This window comes from Podarcis gaigeae, assembly GCF_964106915.1.
Source record: "Podarcis gaigeae genome assembly, chromosome: 2".
NCBI lineage: Eukaryota > Metazoa > Chordata > Lepidosauria > Squamata > Lacertidae > Podarcis > Podarcis gaigeae.
This window is the reverse complement of record NC_139679.1, coordinates 89,142,340-89,157,997: the sequence shown is the minus strand read 5'-3', so window position 1 is coordinate 89,157,997 and position 15,658 is coordinate 89,142,340. Positions and strand designations below refer to the sequence as shown.

The following is a 15,658-nucleotide window of genomic DNA, read 5'->3' as shown; positions in this document are numbered from 1 at the left end:
CCACTTTGAGACTCCTTAAAGGGAGCGAAAGGCAGGATATCAAATCCAAACTCTTCTTCTTCTTCTTCTTCTCCTCTTCCCCAAGGACTGATTTGCCATACATTGCTTCCTTCATTCCAAAGTCACCAAAGCCAGTTTCAGACTGATATCTATCTACTGCAGGCACCTCAACTGTTGCCGTGCCCTGGTAGCTTAAACTGAGCAAAGTCCAACAGCAACAGTGCTCTAAGGAGTACCAGGCTTCTGAATCTAGCCTCCATTTTGATTTCTCACAATGTGCTGATGTAGCGTTAATGTGGCACATTGTGGGGAATTAAAATGGCAGCAAGATCCAACCATTGTGTACTGGTCAAACAAACATTTTAAGGCGACTCCAGGGCAGACATCAGCCATGAGCCCTGTTGAGATGCTGTGGTCCTCGCAACTGCCCATGGATGACAGATACTGGCACAGGCCCTGAAAATGAATGTGTTGAAAAACGATATCACAGCTGGAGGGATCATTGTGGGGAGGGAAAATGCTGTGGCTGGAGTTCCTGTGCCTGTAACAAAGTATAAATCCCTCTAACCTCTGTGTCCATTTTTCTTGAGGGATACGAGAAATTCACAGAGGATAAATACATAACAGTCACATTGCTAAATTGCTATTCTATATTCAGAAGAAATAAATACCACCAAATACCAAATTCTGAGGACAACTGGTGGGGGATCTGTTTTTCACCTTCTTGCCCTGCCTGTGAGCTACAAGATGGCTGCTGTGGGAAGCAGAATAGTAGACCAGATGGGCCTTGGCAGTCTGTTCTAGCAAGGCATGTTCTCATCAGGCAATATGTGTCTGTGTGCGCATGAGCTGCCTAAATGACAGGGAGCCTGTCCAATACCTTTAGTGAAAGGAAGCCAAGTAAACAGGGCCTCATATCTAAGGTGTGTATATGCTTCACCAAAATCCAGTTTAAGTACCAAAGTAGTCCTATTCTTGTGACAAGGAAATACTGATAGGGTGTTGTGAATCAAATATGGAAATAAGCAGAAGCTGTTTATTTGTATGACTTTAATTTACAGTGTAATTCTATGGATGTTTTGCAGTTCCATTGTGCCTATTGGGGATTAGAAAGTGGGCATAACATTGCAGCTTTATCTATTTTGAGAGGAGTGACAAAGAGCTTTTGGTGCAGAGAATAGAAGGGGTCACCCAACCATTGGAAGGTCTCCTTTTGGCTTCCACCCTCATGTTTCAGAGTTTATCTTATTCTCAGCTTCCATACGCTCCACAAACATGCTTTTAAACTTAATTAAAATGAACAGGAAGAAGACTTCTGTGTCAGATATCAAATCCTATGCTCACAAAATACAAACACAGATGTACAACCAAAACAACTTGTCTGTGTGTTTGTGTGTGTGTGTGTGCGCGCGCGTGCACATGCACGCACATGTTTAGCAGCTAGCTTACCTGAATACAAGGTGAGGGACGGCCATGTTGCATTTGTATGTACAGATTTTCGATGGACCACTCAAAGAAAGGGGAGTAGGAATGATTTTGAGGCGAGATCACACAGATCACAATGACCTGATCAGGGTCTCTTGGGGCAGTAATAAACTTTTCAAATTCCAAGTCTGTAATCAACGGGATCTTCACCACACACCTGCAGCATAAATCATCTCCATTTTTAGACATAATTTTGTGTAGCACGACAGGACAGTCAGCAAGAGAAATTGCCCAAGGTTCTGGTGGACGAACTGCATCCTTAGCTGCAGACACCTCTGCTTTGCTCCTGTGAGAAGCACGTGATGCGGTTGTGAGAGAAAGAGAGGTAATTGTGGGGGTGGGGGGCAGAGAAAGCAAAGTAAAGTTGCGACTTGAACCCTAGTCAGAGGTTGGTTAGTTATTTTAAGCATTTTCATACTGCTCTTCAATTGTATTCATGAGGGTGGCATACTAAAAGCACAGAACCATTAAAACATAAATAAAATAATAATCTAAAAGACACAGAATTAAAAGAAGTAGCATAAAACAGCCAGCAGCATTTAAACTGCATCTTCCAACATGGGGAAATAAAAAGTCATTTCTGCCTGGGACTGAAAGGACAATGAAGTTGGTACATATGGAAACAGGTGGTCCTTGGGATGCTGTCTTGTATTGAGTCAGGCCAACTGTCCACTGAGCTCAGTGGTGTTTACACTGACTGGCAGCAGCTCTCTGGGATTTCATAGAGGGCTTTCTCCCAACCCTACCTGCAGACGCTGAGAACTGTACTTGCTGCCCTTTGCACAAAAGGCAGATGCTTTACCACAGAGACATGTCCTTCTCAAGTACAGTTCTGTTATGGTCCATCAAGGGCAAAATGCCAAACATGATAGAAAGCAGGCTGCATAGTTGAGGACCTGGTCAGCAACTAGTTAAGGAGATGAAGGAATGAGTGGTGGGCCACAGCTCGAATCAAGCCTGTCATCTTCTAAAGTGGCTTGCCAACAATCTCTGTTTCCATAGTCCTTATCCCAGTTAATGCCTCTTTAATTTTGGGGCTAGCTAAGGAGGGGCAAGGGAGAAGCTGGGTTTGATTTTGAACTTCCCAAAACAAAATGTGAACCAAAAAGCAGCAATCTTCTGAAATCTGCAGTTTTCTGAATTTTGTGGTGCAGTTCTCCAGGCCCCCTCCCCCCAATGTTTATTAGGAGAAAGAGTGGACAAAACTGTGAACACACAAAACTACATTATATCAGGGGAAACAGCAAGCAAGCCCATTAGGATAAATGCACACTAAAATGCTGATGAATTTTGTGAGGGCTTCTTTTGAAAATATTCAAGCAAGCAAGCAAGCAAGCAATCACAAGCTGGGGTACAGGTGTGATGAACTAAAGATTGGAAAAAGGAGAAACTGAGAGAAACCAAAACGGACAGATTTGTCCAGGGTTGGTAAAACAGGGACTGGGTTTTCTGCAGATTGATGTTTGTCAGCAGTAAAGAGATTTTGCTGGGGAAAATGGCATGACACAACAAGACGAACACTCCAGCCCATGCTGAGAAAGCACAAGCAGAAGTCTGTATGAGGAGTAATTCTCTCTATAGTTTCTCTCCTGTTTACGTTTTTGGCTGTTTTAGTGCTCCAGGGAACATTTAGCACAGCAGTTGTCAATTTAGTGACCTTCTGATGTTTTGGACTAAGGCTCTATGATGGACAGAGCTTTGGTCAGCCTCCTGAAGACTTCAGAAGCCAATCAATGAAGAGAGATTGGAGAGTTCAAAATTTGAACCTGACAGTTAAACTGTCAGATTGGGATGGACTATAAAATAGGAATCAGGCCGGGATGGGAAGGGCTGAGTTAGGGCTGAGACAGAGATAAATGATTTTTAATAGATTTTTAAAGTATGTGATACTGTGTTTCAGTATTAATGTTGTGTTTTTATTGTTGTAAATTGCCCTGGGACCTTAGGGTGAAGGGCAGGAATAAATTGTAGTAGTAACAATAACAACAATGATAATAAACTGTCAGATGGGAATCAGACTGGGATTAAATTAGAGCCTGGAAAGGAGTTAGTTAGGCAGGGCAATCCTGACTATTTCCCTGAGGGGAAGGTAAAGATATTCCCAAAAGGGCCTAGGTGTGTTTTATTGGCATAGTAGAACAAAATAGCCATCCTAGGAGGAATCAATTTATTCAGAAACAAGTTAAAGTGAGAGTTTTATGTAAAGTTCTTAACTATCTCTGTAAAGAGCTTTTGACTGAAACAAAGGGTTGTGCCTTACCAAAGTAACCATTACACTATAACCCTTATCGAGAGTGTATAAATGAAATTCCAGTTCAGTTTACAAAGTGCCTCATCGTTACTTTGATCCTCTAGTTGAGGGATAACTGGCCACAGGTTTTCTCTTCACATTATTAAAAATCCTTGCTGCTGGATATTAGGAAACACTACCACATACAGATAACATCAGACCTCTCAAATTTTACTGGCGACAGGGAGTGTCTAAATTTCAAAGAACCCAAATCTGGTCACATTACCTCACTCTCATCTTTATCAAGGGAGGTTGCCACAATGCCACAGGCTCCATTCAGCCCCGGCCAGGTAGAAGTGGAAGTCCAAAACCATCAGGTGGGCACAGGGCCAGATTTAGGTTTGATGAGGCCCTAAGCTACTGAAGGTAATGGGGCCCTTTATATGTCCAGCTGTCCTTTGTCAACAACAAATTGTCTCTGTTTTTTGTGTTGAATATATGCTATATGGTAATTTATGGACCTAATAGGTATCTAAAGCCACATAACAAATAGGAGCCTACACAACACAAAACACTGTTGCTGTATGTAGGTTTTATTTTATTTGTTTTTTATCTTATATTCTGGAAATGTACATCCAGGTTTTTTCCCCTTTAAATTTTGTGGGGGGCACCCAAGAAAGCGAGGTCCTAAGCTACAGCTTGTTTAACTTATACGTAAATCCGGCACTGGACGGGCACCAAGTTGGCAAAGACTGATTTAGCATCCGTGTTCATGCAAATGCACCCATTATGGCAGCTTTTTTTTTTTCTACTGCAGGATGCTTGCCAATTTGGGCATTCTTTAGTGCACCTGAGACCAAGCATCTCTGCATCCTGCACCTTCTGCATCCATTTCATGCCTCTGACGCAATGTGCCATGGCCTACAAGTCAGAAGCAGCCTGCAGGGCAGTGTTGTCCACCCAGTTTCCCAATGTAGAGGTTACTGCTGCCAGCTGAGAGGCAGATTGGCACAGTAAGGGTGCAGTGAAGGGAGCATCAGAATGGCTCTAGCGCTGCACCCACACCACACCTTGCCCCTCTGTCCTGATTACTGCTGCCCACTGAAATGCCTGCTTACAAGGGTCATATCTGCAGCCGGCTAACCCACATGATTAGTCCTGCTTTTCTATAGAAACTAAGACACTTCCCCCACAAAAGATAACCCCACTGACCTTGAAGGAGGCCTATATTTCCCCCTGAAAGGCTTATCAAAGGCAAGATTCCGTGTAAGATATGGCTTGACGACTGATCTCCGTTTAGCGGCCAAAGGTCTGGTATCAACTCGATCCCAGGCCAGAAGTACTGGGTCCTTTATCAAAAACTTCACTTGCTTTGAAGGGGCAAGGTCAATTGGATAGTCTACACAACATATCCCTGCCATAGAAACCAAAAGAGAATTGTCAGTTATTTTTGACAAGGCAGGCCCATTGGAGCTACTGGGACACAGCTCTCCCAATGAGAATGTCACACATAACAATAATAACAATAATAACAATAATAATAATAATAACAATAATAACAATAATAACAATAATAACAATAATAATTTTTTTACGCACAAGCACCTGTGCAGATATGGCGCTTCAGGTTGCGGGCTTTTCATGTTGCAAATGGGCCTCCGGAATGGATCCCATTCGTAACCAGAGGTACCACTGTACATGAAATTTGAGTATCAAGACTGCCAGCTTTTCAGTCCCAGTTGTGAAGGTTACCCCTCCCTCTTGTTGTTACGAGGGCAATTCCAGCACCTGTATAGGGCAACAGAGGGCTGATTGAAGAGCAGTCCTTCTTGCCCTCTGAGCATGCTCAGAGCTATTTCTTTGAAGACCCCATCTCCAAACAGTGCAAAGCACATTATTTATACTAGTCAGAAGAATAATGTGGTTGCTAGCTTGAGCTATCTTTTTGACTAAGAGAGTGCAATGGGAGACACAGTGTGAGTCTCTTTTGATAATAAATATCAATAATTCTTATTTAGGTTCAGTGGCATAGCGTGGGTTGTCAGCACCCGGGGCAAGGCAAGTAATTTGCGCCCCCTAACCCGTGGATTTGCGCCCCCTAACCCTAACCCCCAGATGTTGCACCTGGTGCAGCTGGCCCCCCCTGCACCCCCCACACTACGCCACTGTTTAGGTTTCAAAATGCTGTGTGTGTGTGTGTGTGTGAGAGAGAGAGAGAGAGAGAGAGAGAGAGAGAGAGAGAGAGAGAGTTTGGTAGGCTACCGCAAGAACAGGATGTTGGTCTTTGGTCTGATCCAACAGGATATTCTGCTGTGGGGATTCTATTTGTACAAAGGATACACGTTGTAGAATCGCCAGATTAAATAAAAAGAGCTTTCTCACTGGTGAGGCATGTGCACTCTGTGCATGCTCATTTCATTTATTTCTGAGTCTCATAGTGCCTAAACAGGTTTTAGTTTGTGGGGCACTAACATCACACTTTGATTGAGTTAGTTATCGTCTGCACACTTTCCTTCTCAGTAAGCCAAAAATGGTAAGAGCCTCATTGTCGTTAAAAAACAACAACAAGCACACCAGTTTCTTGATTCTTTCCTTTTTAGGTTATGCTTTCTTTTGTTCATTATTCCAAACATGGTCCCCTTCACTCAATACAAAATTGGGGCAGGCAAACTGGACAGAGACTGTTTATTTATTATTTATCGGTATTATTATCCATTCTACTTTTCCTCTGAGGAGCTCAAGGTGGCATTCATGTGCCACCCAAGTTATCATGTGCCACCCAAGTTATCCTCACACCAACCCTGTGGGGTAAATTAGGCTGAGAGACAGATGGGCCAAAGGCCACACAGTGAGTTTCATGGCTGATTCTAACACTACAGATATGAATATAAGCACAAAACCTAATAATAAAAAATCAGGTTCCACATTCTGAATTTTATACTTTTTAATGTTTAGATTTTGAACTTTTAGTGGAACAAGTAAGAACCAAGAATTTGGCCACACCAAAATTCATTCTTCACTGGATGAAAGACCATTTCATTCATTCATTCATTCATTCATTCATTCATTCATTCATTCATGGTGTGTGTGTGTGTGTGTGTGTGTGTGTGTGTGTGTGTGAAGCTTGTACTATTATTCATTTGAGTTTTAATTTGTATCATCATGTTGGGTGTGGGTGGATTTAGGTTTGTAAGAGAGATAGAGAGACCTCAGGATGCAAATTAAATTACATGCAATATGAATACCACATGACCAATAAGAATTACTATACCTACCTGAGACCATCAAAATACCATTTATAAATTGTCTCACTATCTTCTCAAACCTCTTCTTAATCTCTGTTAAGGCTCTGACCCATTGTCCTTCCTGGTCACCACTATCTGTGCTTTTCCCAGTTGGCTGTGGTAAGTAAAGAGAAAAGGAATTATTATTATTATATTTGGACAAATGGAAATTTATCCATGGGAGAAGTGGCCCTTGCTGCATTTTGTGCTATTTGGAAATAAGGGAATATCCCCTGCTAAAACCCACAATACCAGCATGCACAGTTCAGCACCTAACCTTCCTCTGAATGCACAAGGCACTGCAGTTACAGATTCTAGCAAATTTTACAAATATGGATTTGAAAATATTTTTGTTTTCCTAACACATACATCAACAGTTTTGCTCTCAATGAGAAAAGGGAATTTAAAATATACATACATATCTATATATCTCTATATTGTACACACAACACACAGACACACACACACACACACACACACACACACACACACACACACACACAGTATTTAAGAAGTGGAAGCAGTAGGGGGGAATGCCAGCTGGGACAACAATGAATTCTTAATCTAAAGAATGGCCCAATTAACACCAAGTGGCTGAGAAATATGTCATTCAGCCAGCCTATGAAGGCAGCCTGTGGGGTAATAAAGCATTTTAATGCAAAGGCTGTCTTTCCACAAAAGTGCATTCACAAAATAAATATTTAGAAGAAAGACCAGGAATTAGGCTCTTAAAGAAAGAAGGTTGCCTTTAATGCAGGTTTCAGTGCCGTTCCTGAGGGCTACTCTTCAAAGGTCAATTGGACTCCAGGGAAGCAATTTGAAAAGAGTCAAATGTGGCATACCTTCTTTTTATTATTATTATTAAGAAAGAGGCAAGCATAGTTTGCTTACTCGCCTTCATAGAAGAGTTAGCTTTTGCTGATAAGCATAAAACCCGGCTACAGGGATGTGTTAGCTAAAGGGCACAGCACTCTAATGTGTGAGGCTTAAGGCAATGTGCTGGAAAACTTAGGACCAAACAACGCATGAAACCAAATGTGCTGTTAGGAATCACATTGGTGGAAAACTATGCACAGTCTGGTCACCTCACCGCAGAAAGATTGATGTAGAACTAAAAAGGACTCAAAAAGGGGCAAGCAAAATGATAGAGGCGGTTACTGCCGAGATCCGTGATACAAGCATGAGGCATCCCTTGTGATGAGACATCGCTAGCAGTACAATGTGCGATAGCATAACACAAAAATATCACCACAAATGTGATACGCTGCCTTTTCTTATCTGGAATGGAAACAACCAGACTAAAATGATACTCCTTAGGCTTCCTGTTTCCGGCGGTGAGAAATGGCTGACTCCCACACGATCAGACCCCAGCCATGCTGGTAATCCAGGGTTGATATGGGGGTAATTAGTCCTGGCAGACTCCCCAGGGTTGGGGAGGACTGTCTCATAGACCCACAGACCATCCAAGATTGTCAGCTTGCATCAAGGTGCAAGCGGCAGGACTCTGGGTCCCAGAGCACAACACGGCTGGCCCTCTCCGAAGTCACTCTCAAAAGCCGGAAATATCTGTTTGATAAAATAATTAGATTTGGACAATAAACAGCCATAGTCTGGACCAAAGAAAATTGAGAAAAATCTGCAGAACTGTACAGTCCCTGGTGTTTACGCTCGGACTTCAAAGAGATTCTCATCATGGCATTTGGATTACGGAGGTGATTGGTATGTCCTTTTTTCTCTTCTCAATATCTACAATTCGTTTTCTATGCCAAGCCTCATCAAGAAACCTTTTTTTTTTAAAAAAAAAGTACAGATGGACTTCTATTTATAATTAAGTATTTAATTGCACAGCTTTACTTAGACTTGAAAGACTTGATGAAGATAAAAGAAGAAACAAGATGGCACTTGTTAATATGACACAGCACGGAAAAATAAGAGTTCCTCCCTTTTTTGAGGAAAGTGGGAAATAGCTGACTTTATAAAGACTTGAGACAACAATTTGGGATAACATACAGTGCATCTCCCAGTAGTGATGTATGGAAGTGAGAGCTGGACCATAAAGAAGGCTGATCGCCGAAGAATTGATGCTTTTGAGTTATGGTGCTGGAGGAGACTCTTGAGAGTCCCATGGACTGCAAGAAGATCAAACGTATCCATTCTTAAGGAAATCAGCCCTGAGTGCTCACTGGAAGGGACAGATCATGAAGCTGAGGCTCCAATACTTTGGCCACCTCATGAGAAGAGAAGACTCCCTGGAAAAGACCCTGATGTTGGGAAAGATGAAGGGCACAAGAAGAAGGGGACGACAGAGGATGAGATGGTTAGACAGTGTTCTGGAAGCTACAAACACAGTCTGACCAAACTGCGGGAGGCAGTGGAAGACAGGAGTGCCTGGCGTGCTCTGGTCCATGGGGTCACGAAGAGTTGGATACACGACTAAACGACTAAACAACAAACAACAGTGCATCTGTTTGCAGAATTCCTTCATTATGAGCGAGAGAGAAGGCCAAATGGATGTCTCTCAAACCCCCCCCTTCTAAGGCCCGGGGGGGGTGTTGTGTGGTCTCCAGGAAGGCTGATCGATCATCAAATGACTTATATCTGTGGAATACAGTTCATTTACATCGCAACATTGCAAACAGTATGCTCAACAATTTAACAATTAACCACATGGAAGTTACTGCGTCATTAAATTTCAAATGACAGACTTGGACAACAGCCCGGATTGGAAGACTGGAATGAAATCAGGAAAAGCTGCGTTGGCAAATCAACAGTTGAAAAATTAAAATACATAAACAAAGCTGAACTCAATGGATGAAAGGATATATGATTTCTGACATGATTGAGAATCGCATAGCCAGGGACGGAGAACTTTAAAGCGTTAAGATCAGAATGTGGAAAATATGAGAAGAAGAAGAAGAAGGCAGGAATGAAGATATTGTAGATATACTTCAGAGGTCCAGACTATGGGAAGCCCAGGAAAAAATAATAATTAGGACTGTAATTTGGTTGTTTTTTATTGGATTATAATTGGATTATGATTATGATTTGATGGATATGTTAATTGGTTGTTTTTATTGGAAAATTAATAAAAACGATTTTTTAAAAATGATACTCCTTCATCCTGTGGATTGTGGTGGTACCTATGCAGTTTGTTGTATGCTATCTTAAATTATTATTCCATTTTTAATGCTTTGTGAGAATTTACTATGTATATGTGATTTGTATGTTAGCTGTATGTTAGGAACTTACGTTGAGGGACGATCAGATAGATAGATAGATAGATTCTATCACAATCTACAGTGTACGGAGGTAAGACTTTTGTATGCCAAAAAGAGAGATAACAGGATTGCTGTACTAGAGAAAATTAGACCTAGGACAAGTTTTCAAATGTTACTTCTAGAAGTTTCCCTCAGGGTTATGAAAAAGTTAATGGCACGCAGTTACTGGATATCCTATTGTTACTTTCATAATGTTGTTTCCATGCTGTGACTTCTTACCTGCCTATCAGATTTGGATCTATGTGTGCATCCCTCTCTTACCAAAGACAAGGTGATGCTTTCACTTTGTTCGGTGAAAGTAATTGTCATTGAATTTTGATTAACAACCTTGAGTTTTAGCTGTTCATTTATCTAAGGAATAAAAGAAGATAATGAAAGTCTTAGGGGCTGATTCACACAATTGGCATTTGCCACTGTCATCATGCTTACATGATTGTATCCAGGGTCAGTCCTACTCAGAGCAGTCCCATTAGTAGACATGACAGACTTAATTTCAATGAGTCATAAAGGTAAAGGTAAAGGTACCCCTGCCCGTACGGGCCAGTCTTGACAGACTCTGGGGTTGTGCGCCCATCTCACTCAAGAGGCCAGGGGCCAGCGCTGTCCGGAGACACTTCCGGGTCACGTGGCCAGCGTGACATCGCTGCTCTGGCGAGCCAGAGCCGCACACGGAAACGCCGTTTACCTTCCCGCTGATAAGCGGTCCCTATTTATCTACTTGCACCCGGAGGTGCTTTCGAACTGCTAGGTTGGCAGGCGCTGGGACCGAGCAGCGGGAGCGCACCCCGCCGCAGGGATTCGAACCGCCGACCTTTCGATCGGCAAGTCCTAGGCGCTGAGGCTTTAACCCACAGCGCCACCTGCGTCCCTCCTTCAATGAGTCATACCTGAGTATAATTTAGTTGGGTGCAATGCAAAGTGTAAAAGCCTTCTTTCCCACATCTAAAAGTTCCCTCAACTAGTGGTGAAGAATTTGTGGGGAAATGTTCCCCAAATTTGGGGTGCAGGCTCCACATTGTTTAGGCTTCATGTTACTGTGATTCTGATGGGGAGCTCATTATAGTACTTTATGTCCACAGCAAACTCAAGTCTTGGACAAATGAGGCATTTGAGTTCCAAGCTAGATGACATTAGTTGTGTGAGTGCACTCAACACGCCATGAGCTAAGCCATGGTCTGGCTAAGTGTGTTATCCAAACCTAACCTCATAGCTTCTCATCCAGACAACTCACAAACAAATCTTGATTACAGCTCATGGTTTATCTGGAGCAAGACAAACCACAAACCAGGGTTGAGATGACATGCTAAGCCAAACCATGTATTAGCCCCCAGCAGCACAGCAGAGAGAGGACCAAGGGAGAAGTTCAGCAGCTGTGATCTTGTCTCTGGGAACCCTCACACAAGTGAGTTTGTGGCAACTAGCCCAGTGCCTGCTGGCAGTTCTGGGATTTTAAAAATGTGACTCTGGAAACCAGCAGGAACAAAGCATAATCTAGAATCTCTGCCTATAATTTCTCTCAGCTAGAAGAGCACACGTTTAGAGATCTTTGTAGAATTCTAGAGAGACCAACCACAGAGACAACTATTCCAAAAAATGTGAGATGTTAGTGGATTCTTTGGTCTGAGAGTTTCATTTGATACCTGATAGTCTAACGACTGCAGAACCTGGTTTTTGGAATACCAGCTCCAGTGCTGGGTTAAATAGCCATCCTTGTCTCTAATGCTCCCTCCTTCATTATTCATCATCAGTGCTATTGAACAGCTGGGTGAAAGGAAAAACAGTTAAACTATGCAATTTAATACTAAGGGAGAAGTTGATGGGAATACATACATAATAAAGATTCTGACTGTAGTGATTGCAGTAATATTGGGAAATTCATAACAAGGAACTCAGTGGCCCAATTTTTTAATATCCTGAACTGACGTGATTGAACCATGATATTCATAGCCCACAATAGCTGTTATAATACTGTTGCACACCTCCCCAATCTCCAAGCGGTGTGAGATTCCAGAGGTTCCAGGTTCATGTTTCTTTGGGAATGAGGCACAGTGAAGACTGTGGTACCTTTATGATGAAGGGTTTATTTACACACATATATAGCCTGAGCCTATGAAGGAGGGGTTCACAGCATCAACACCCTAAAGGGTCTTGTTTCTCCCATAGCCAGAGCCTTAGATTCAAACAAAAGCTTGCTGCTTTACTTCTAGGTCACATCACTGCCAACTCTCAACTCTCACATGTGTCTTTTTTTTTAACTACCAGCCAGCTGGGCCACTACGTTTCTCTGGTGTGGAAACTAAATCCTTGCAGGTTTCAGAAATTGTTAAAACTGACTAGTTGCATGCATTTACATCATTGTGTGATTTCTTCTGATGATGATAAGTCAGGTGGTCAATCTAATGATCCCTTTCCTCATTCCCACAGGCACACCAGTCAGTTTCACCCTTTTTAGGGGTCCCTACTTTCCTATGGACAGACGAACCTGCCAGAGCAGACTAGTTAGCCCATCTAGTCCAGCACCCTGCTGTCACAGAGGCCACCCAGATGTCTGTGTGAAATCCTTAAGCAGCACCCAAGCACAAGAACACTCTCCCCTCCTGTGGTTTTCAGCAACTGGTATTCATGGCTGCCTCCAGCCATGGCCTCTTTAACCCTGGCCTCTCAGTTTCCTAAGATGTCTCTATAGCTGCTGTGCTTTTGTTCTGGTTGCTCTTTACTCCCCAGGAAATATCACGCGTAACTGTTTCTGGCCTGCCCCTGTCTGGCTGCAGAACTATGTTAGTCCCCCCCACTCCCCTTTTACAATCCCCTTTCCAAATCCTCATCACTCCAATGACCTTTTTCTCCCTGAGCAATGCCATGTAGCGTAACCATTAGTTACACCCAGTGGGGTTATGCTTTTAACATCTGCCATTAGCAGCTTCCTATATCACACGCTTTAAAGGCTGAGAAGTGAGATAATTAATTAATCCTCCCATATAAAAGGAATGATGGATGCAAATCATGACAATAAATGACCAGTAACAGATCTACACTACTTGATTTTAAAAGTCTACCATGAACGATAAGGCACATTTGATTTAATTGGGGTTATGTCCCTTGGCTTTTCCATCCATGTCACTGGCTAGTTATGTGACCTTGAGCTTTCTCTGTGTTTCTTGTTTATTCATCTGTAAAACTGAGATAATGCCTCTCTCACATGATACCTAAGAGGTCCAGGAAATGAAGGCATTTCTATAAGCACTCATTAATATCTTTATAATCCTGAAGTTACTACCACCACCAGAGTTGAATGTTCTGAGCCTATGAGACATGTGCAGGTAAAGCTATCAATATAAACAGCTTGCTCTAGATGAGCATGGCTTGGGTCAGGATTACGGTACCCATGTGTGCTACTTTACAGAGGACAGTCCTCTCTTTGAAGGGCTTTCACAGGATGACAGTCCTCAACTAAAAGTAGTCTTCTGTTTGGGCCGTTTGGTTCAAGTCCAGTTTAAAGAAAAGCAAGCCATAAGAAGAGAGAGCAGCGGCCTTGAAACTACCCATCAACAGTGAGCCCCTGAACAGCAGTCTGAGCAGGCACCCAGTTGAGCTGGCCACAGCCTTGCCCACTATGGTGAGATGGATTGTGGCTAACATGTGCGCCTCCAGATGTTGTTATACTACAACCTCCACCATCCCTGATCATTGGCCGTAGAGAATGGAGCCAATTAGCCCTAGAGTCCAACAGTGTCTGGAGGACTGCAGGTTCCCCATCCCTGATTATAGTAAATTATAGTAATGAATTCTAAATTTGCATCTATACATGTGTAAATTACATGCACATTTGTGACCTTTCTGGTGATGCCCATCCTTTTTGGCCTAAGCAGTGATGCCCATGTGGTGGAGAGGTAGGGAGCTCAGGGCATGCATGTGCACCAGTGGGAGTGCCAGATCAGCAGTGTCAGCCCCACCCATTCACCTGCACAGCCCCAAGACTTTTCTAGGTAAGCAGAAGCAATGCCAGTGCCAATTGTGAACAACTGAACCAAGGTCAGTATAATTCAATGTGGAGTTTTGTTTTTTTAAAGTAATCTCTCAATATGCTTTCACCACTGTTTTGAAGGTGCTGCTCCCTTCTTGTTTAGACATTTGGGAATAAGGAGAGTCCTACTGGATCAGGCCAATGGCCTATCTAACATCAGTACTCAGAATCCACTGCATACTCAGCTGTTGCACTTTTCCCCGCTCCACCCCCTGACCAAACATTTAGGATCAATAAGGGACACTCACCTGGCCTTAAAGCAATAGCGTATCCACGAATGGCCCTGAGACGTAATTGTACCTAGAAGCGTTTGACTAGGAGCATCCTGAAACAGAAGGGTGATGGTTCTTCCTACACAGCATATGGGAAACTGGTAGACGGCAACACTTCCTGATGGGTAACTTTGACATGGGTCAAGTAATATCACACTTTTTTAGAAAGAAAAAGAAAAGAAAGGCATTTATCTTATTATCCGTTGTGGGAACTTGTATTATTAAAAGTCCTCAAATTACCAGCTTCTTAATACTAAGGTCATAGCCACTGCTTTTAAAATAAATAAATAAAAATAAATAAGGTACCAGCACTCACCATGAAGTTGTTACAGTAACTGCTCACTTTTAACATTGGGGGTGCGTGATGGTACTACGTGTCTTTGAGTACCCCTTGAAAAAAAACCACTGGGCATATCTCTGAATTATAAGGTCTATGGTTCTGATTTACTCTTGACTCCTGACTACTGGCTTCCTCCTCTAACCAGCTCCTTGTTTCCTGCAGCTGATTCATCCCAGACTCTTGCCCATGACCTGGTAGTGTGGGGGAAGGGCACAGGGGGGAGGAATCACTTTAAAGTCTCTGCAACTGCAAAACTAACACAATTAATTAGCCTCCTCTGATGCACTAGCTTTCCCCATGAAGGGAGATTAGCAAGTGCGTACTCTATATCTGAAATCATTGTCCTCATCATTCTAGGGCTTTTTGCCTTTTTGTATCATTTTCATATGCAGATCCTTGCCAAACTGCCAGTAGTGAAGTTTTATTCAAGGCTTCTGAGTGTCTGATGGAGCATAAGGTGCCTCTGTCTGTGAAGCAATCTGCCTCAGAGGAGTTATTTCCCCGACATGTTCATAAACAAGGCAGCAAGGAAAAGAATCTATTAGCCAAAGTGATCAGCTAGAAAAAAGGGGGTATGTAAAGGTCTCAAAATGAGGCTTTTGTGTTTAACGCACTGTGTTAGAAAACGGAGACTGACAAATGGAGTCAATTGAACTACAGAAGTGATCTGAAAGCCTGTACTGTCAGAGTCTTTCATTCTTAATTCCCAGTTTGGTGGAAAGATCAAATGGAGCATGTGCTTCTG

At 42.6% G+C, this 15,658-nt stretch overlaps 1 protein-coding gene and 1 long non-coding RNA gene across 11 annotated transcripts in view; one reads left to right on the top strand and one right to left on the bottom strand.

The window, feature by feature from the left end:
* The window catches only part of LOC310837288 (uncharacterized protein C3orf20 homolog), a 49,425-nt gene that overhangs the window by 24,398 nt on the left and 9,369 nt on the right, over positions 1 to 15,658 (bottom strand). For 7 of the 8 annotated variants that reach the window (XM_083723602.1, XM_083723597.1, XM_083723601.1 and 4 more), the window contains 6 exons: positions 14,550 to 14,702; positions 11,918 to 12,038; positions 10,497 to 10,628; positions 6,991 to 7,114; positions 4,928 to 5,129; positions 1,450 to 1,771 (listed from right to left, as the gene is read on the bottom strand). In XM_083723602.1, the coding sequence (XP_083579728.1) occupies positions 1,450 to 1,771; positions 4,928 to 5,129; positions 6,991 to 7,114; positions 10,497 to 10,628; positions 11,918 to 12,038; positions 14,550 to 14,702 (1,054 nt within the window). The remainder of the gene's footprint in view (positions 1 to 1,449; positions 1,772 to 4,927; positions 5,130 to 6,990; positions 7,115 to 10,496; positions 10,629 to 11,917; positions 12,039 to 14,549; positions 14,703 to 15,658) is intronic. The other variant, XM_083723604.1, reaches the window with a different exon arrangement.
* Positions 3,247 to 15,658, top strand: part of LOC310838119 — a 33,032-nt gene continuing 20,620 nt past the window's right edge. For 2 of the 3 annotated variants that reach the window (XR_014560693.1, XR_014560694.1), the window contains exons 1-3: positions 3,247 to 3,364; positions 4,533 to 4,728; positions 7,062 to 7,119. This is a non-coding gene — a long non-coding RNA (uncharacterized lncRNA). Of the gene's footprint in view, positions 3,365 to 4,532; positions 4,729 to 7,061; positions 7,120 to 15,305; positions 15,486 to 15,658 lie in introns of all 3 variants that reach the window. The other variant, XR_014560695.1, reaches the window with a different exon arrangement.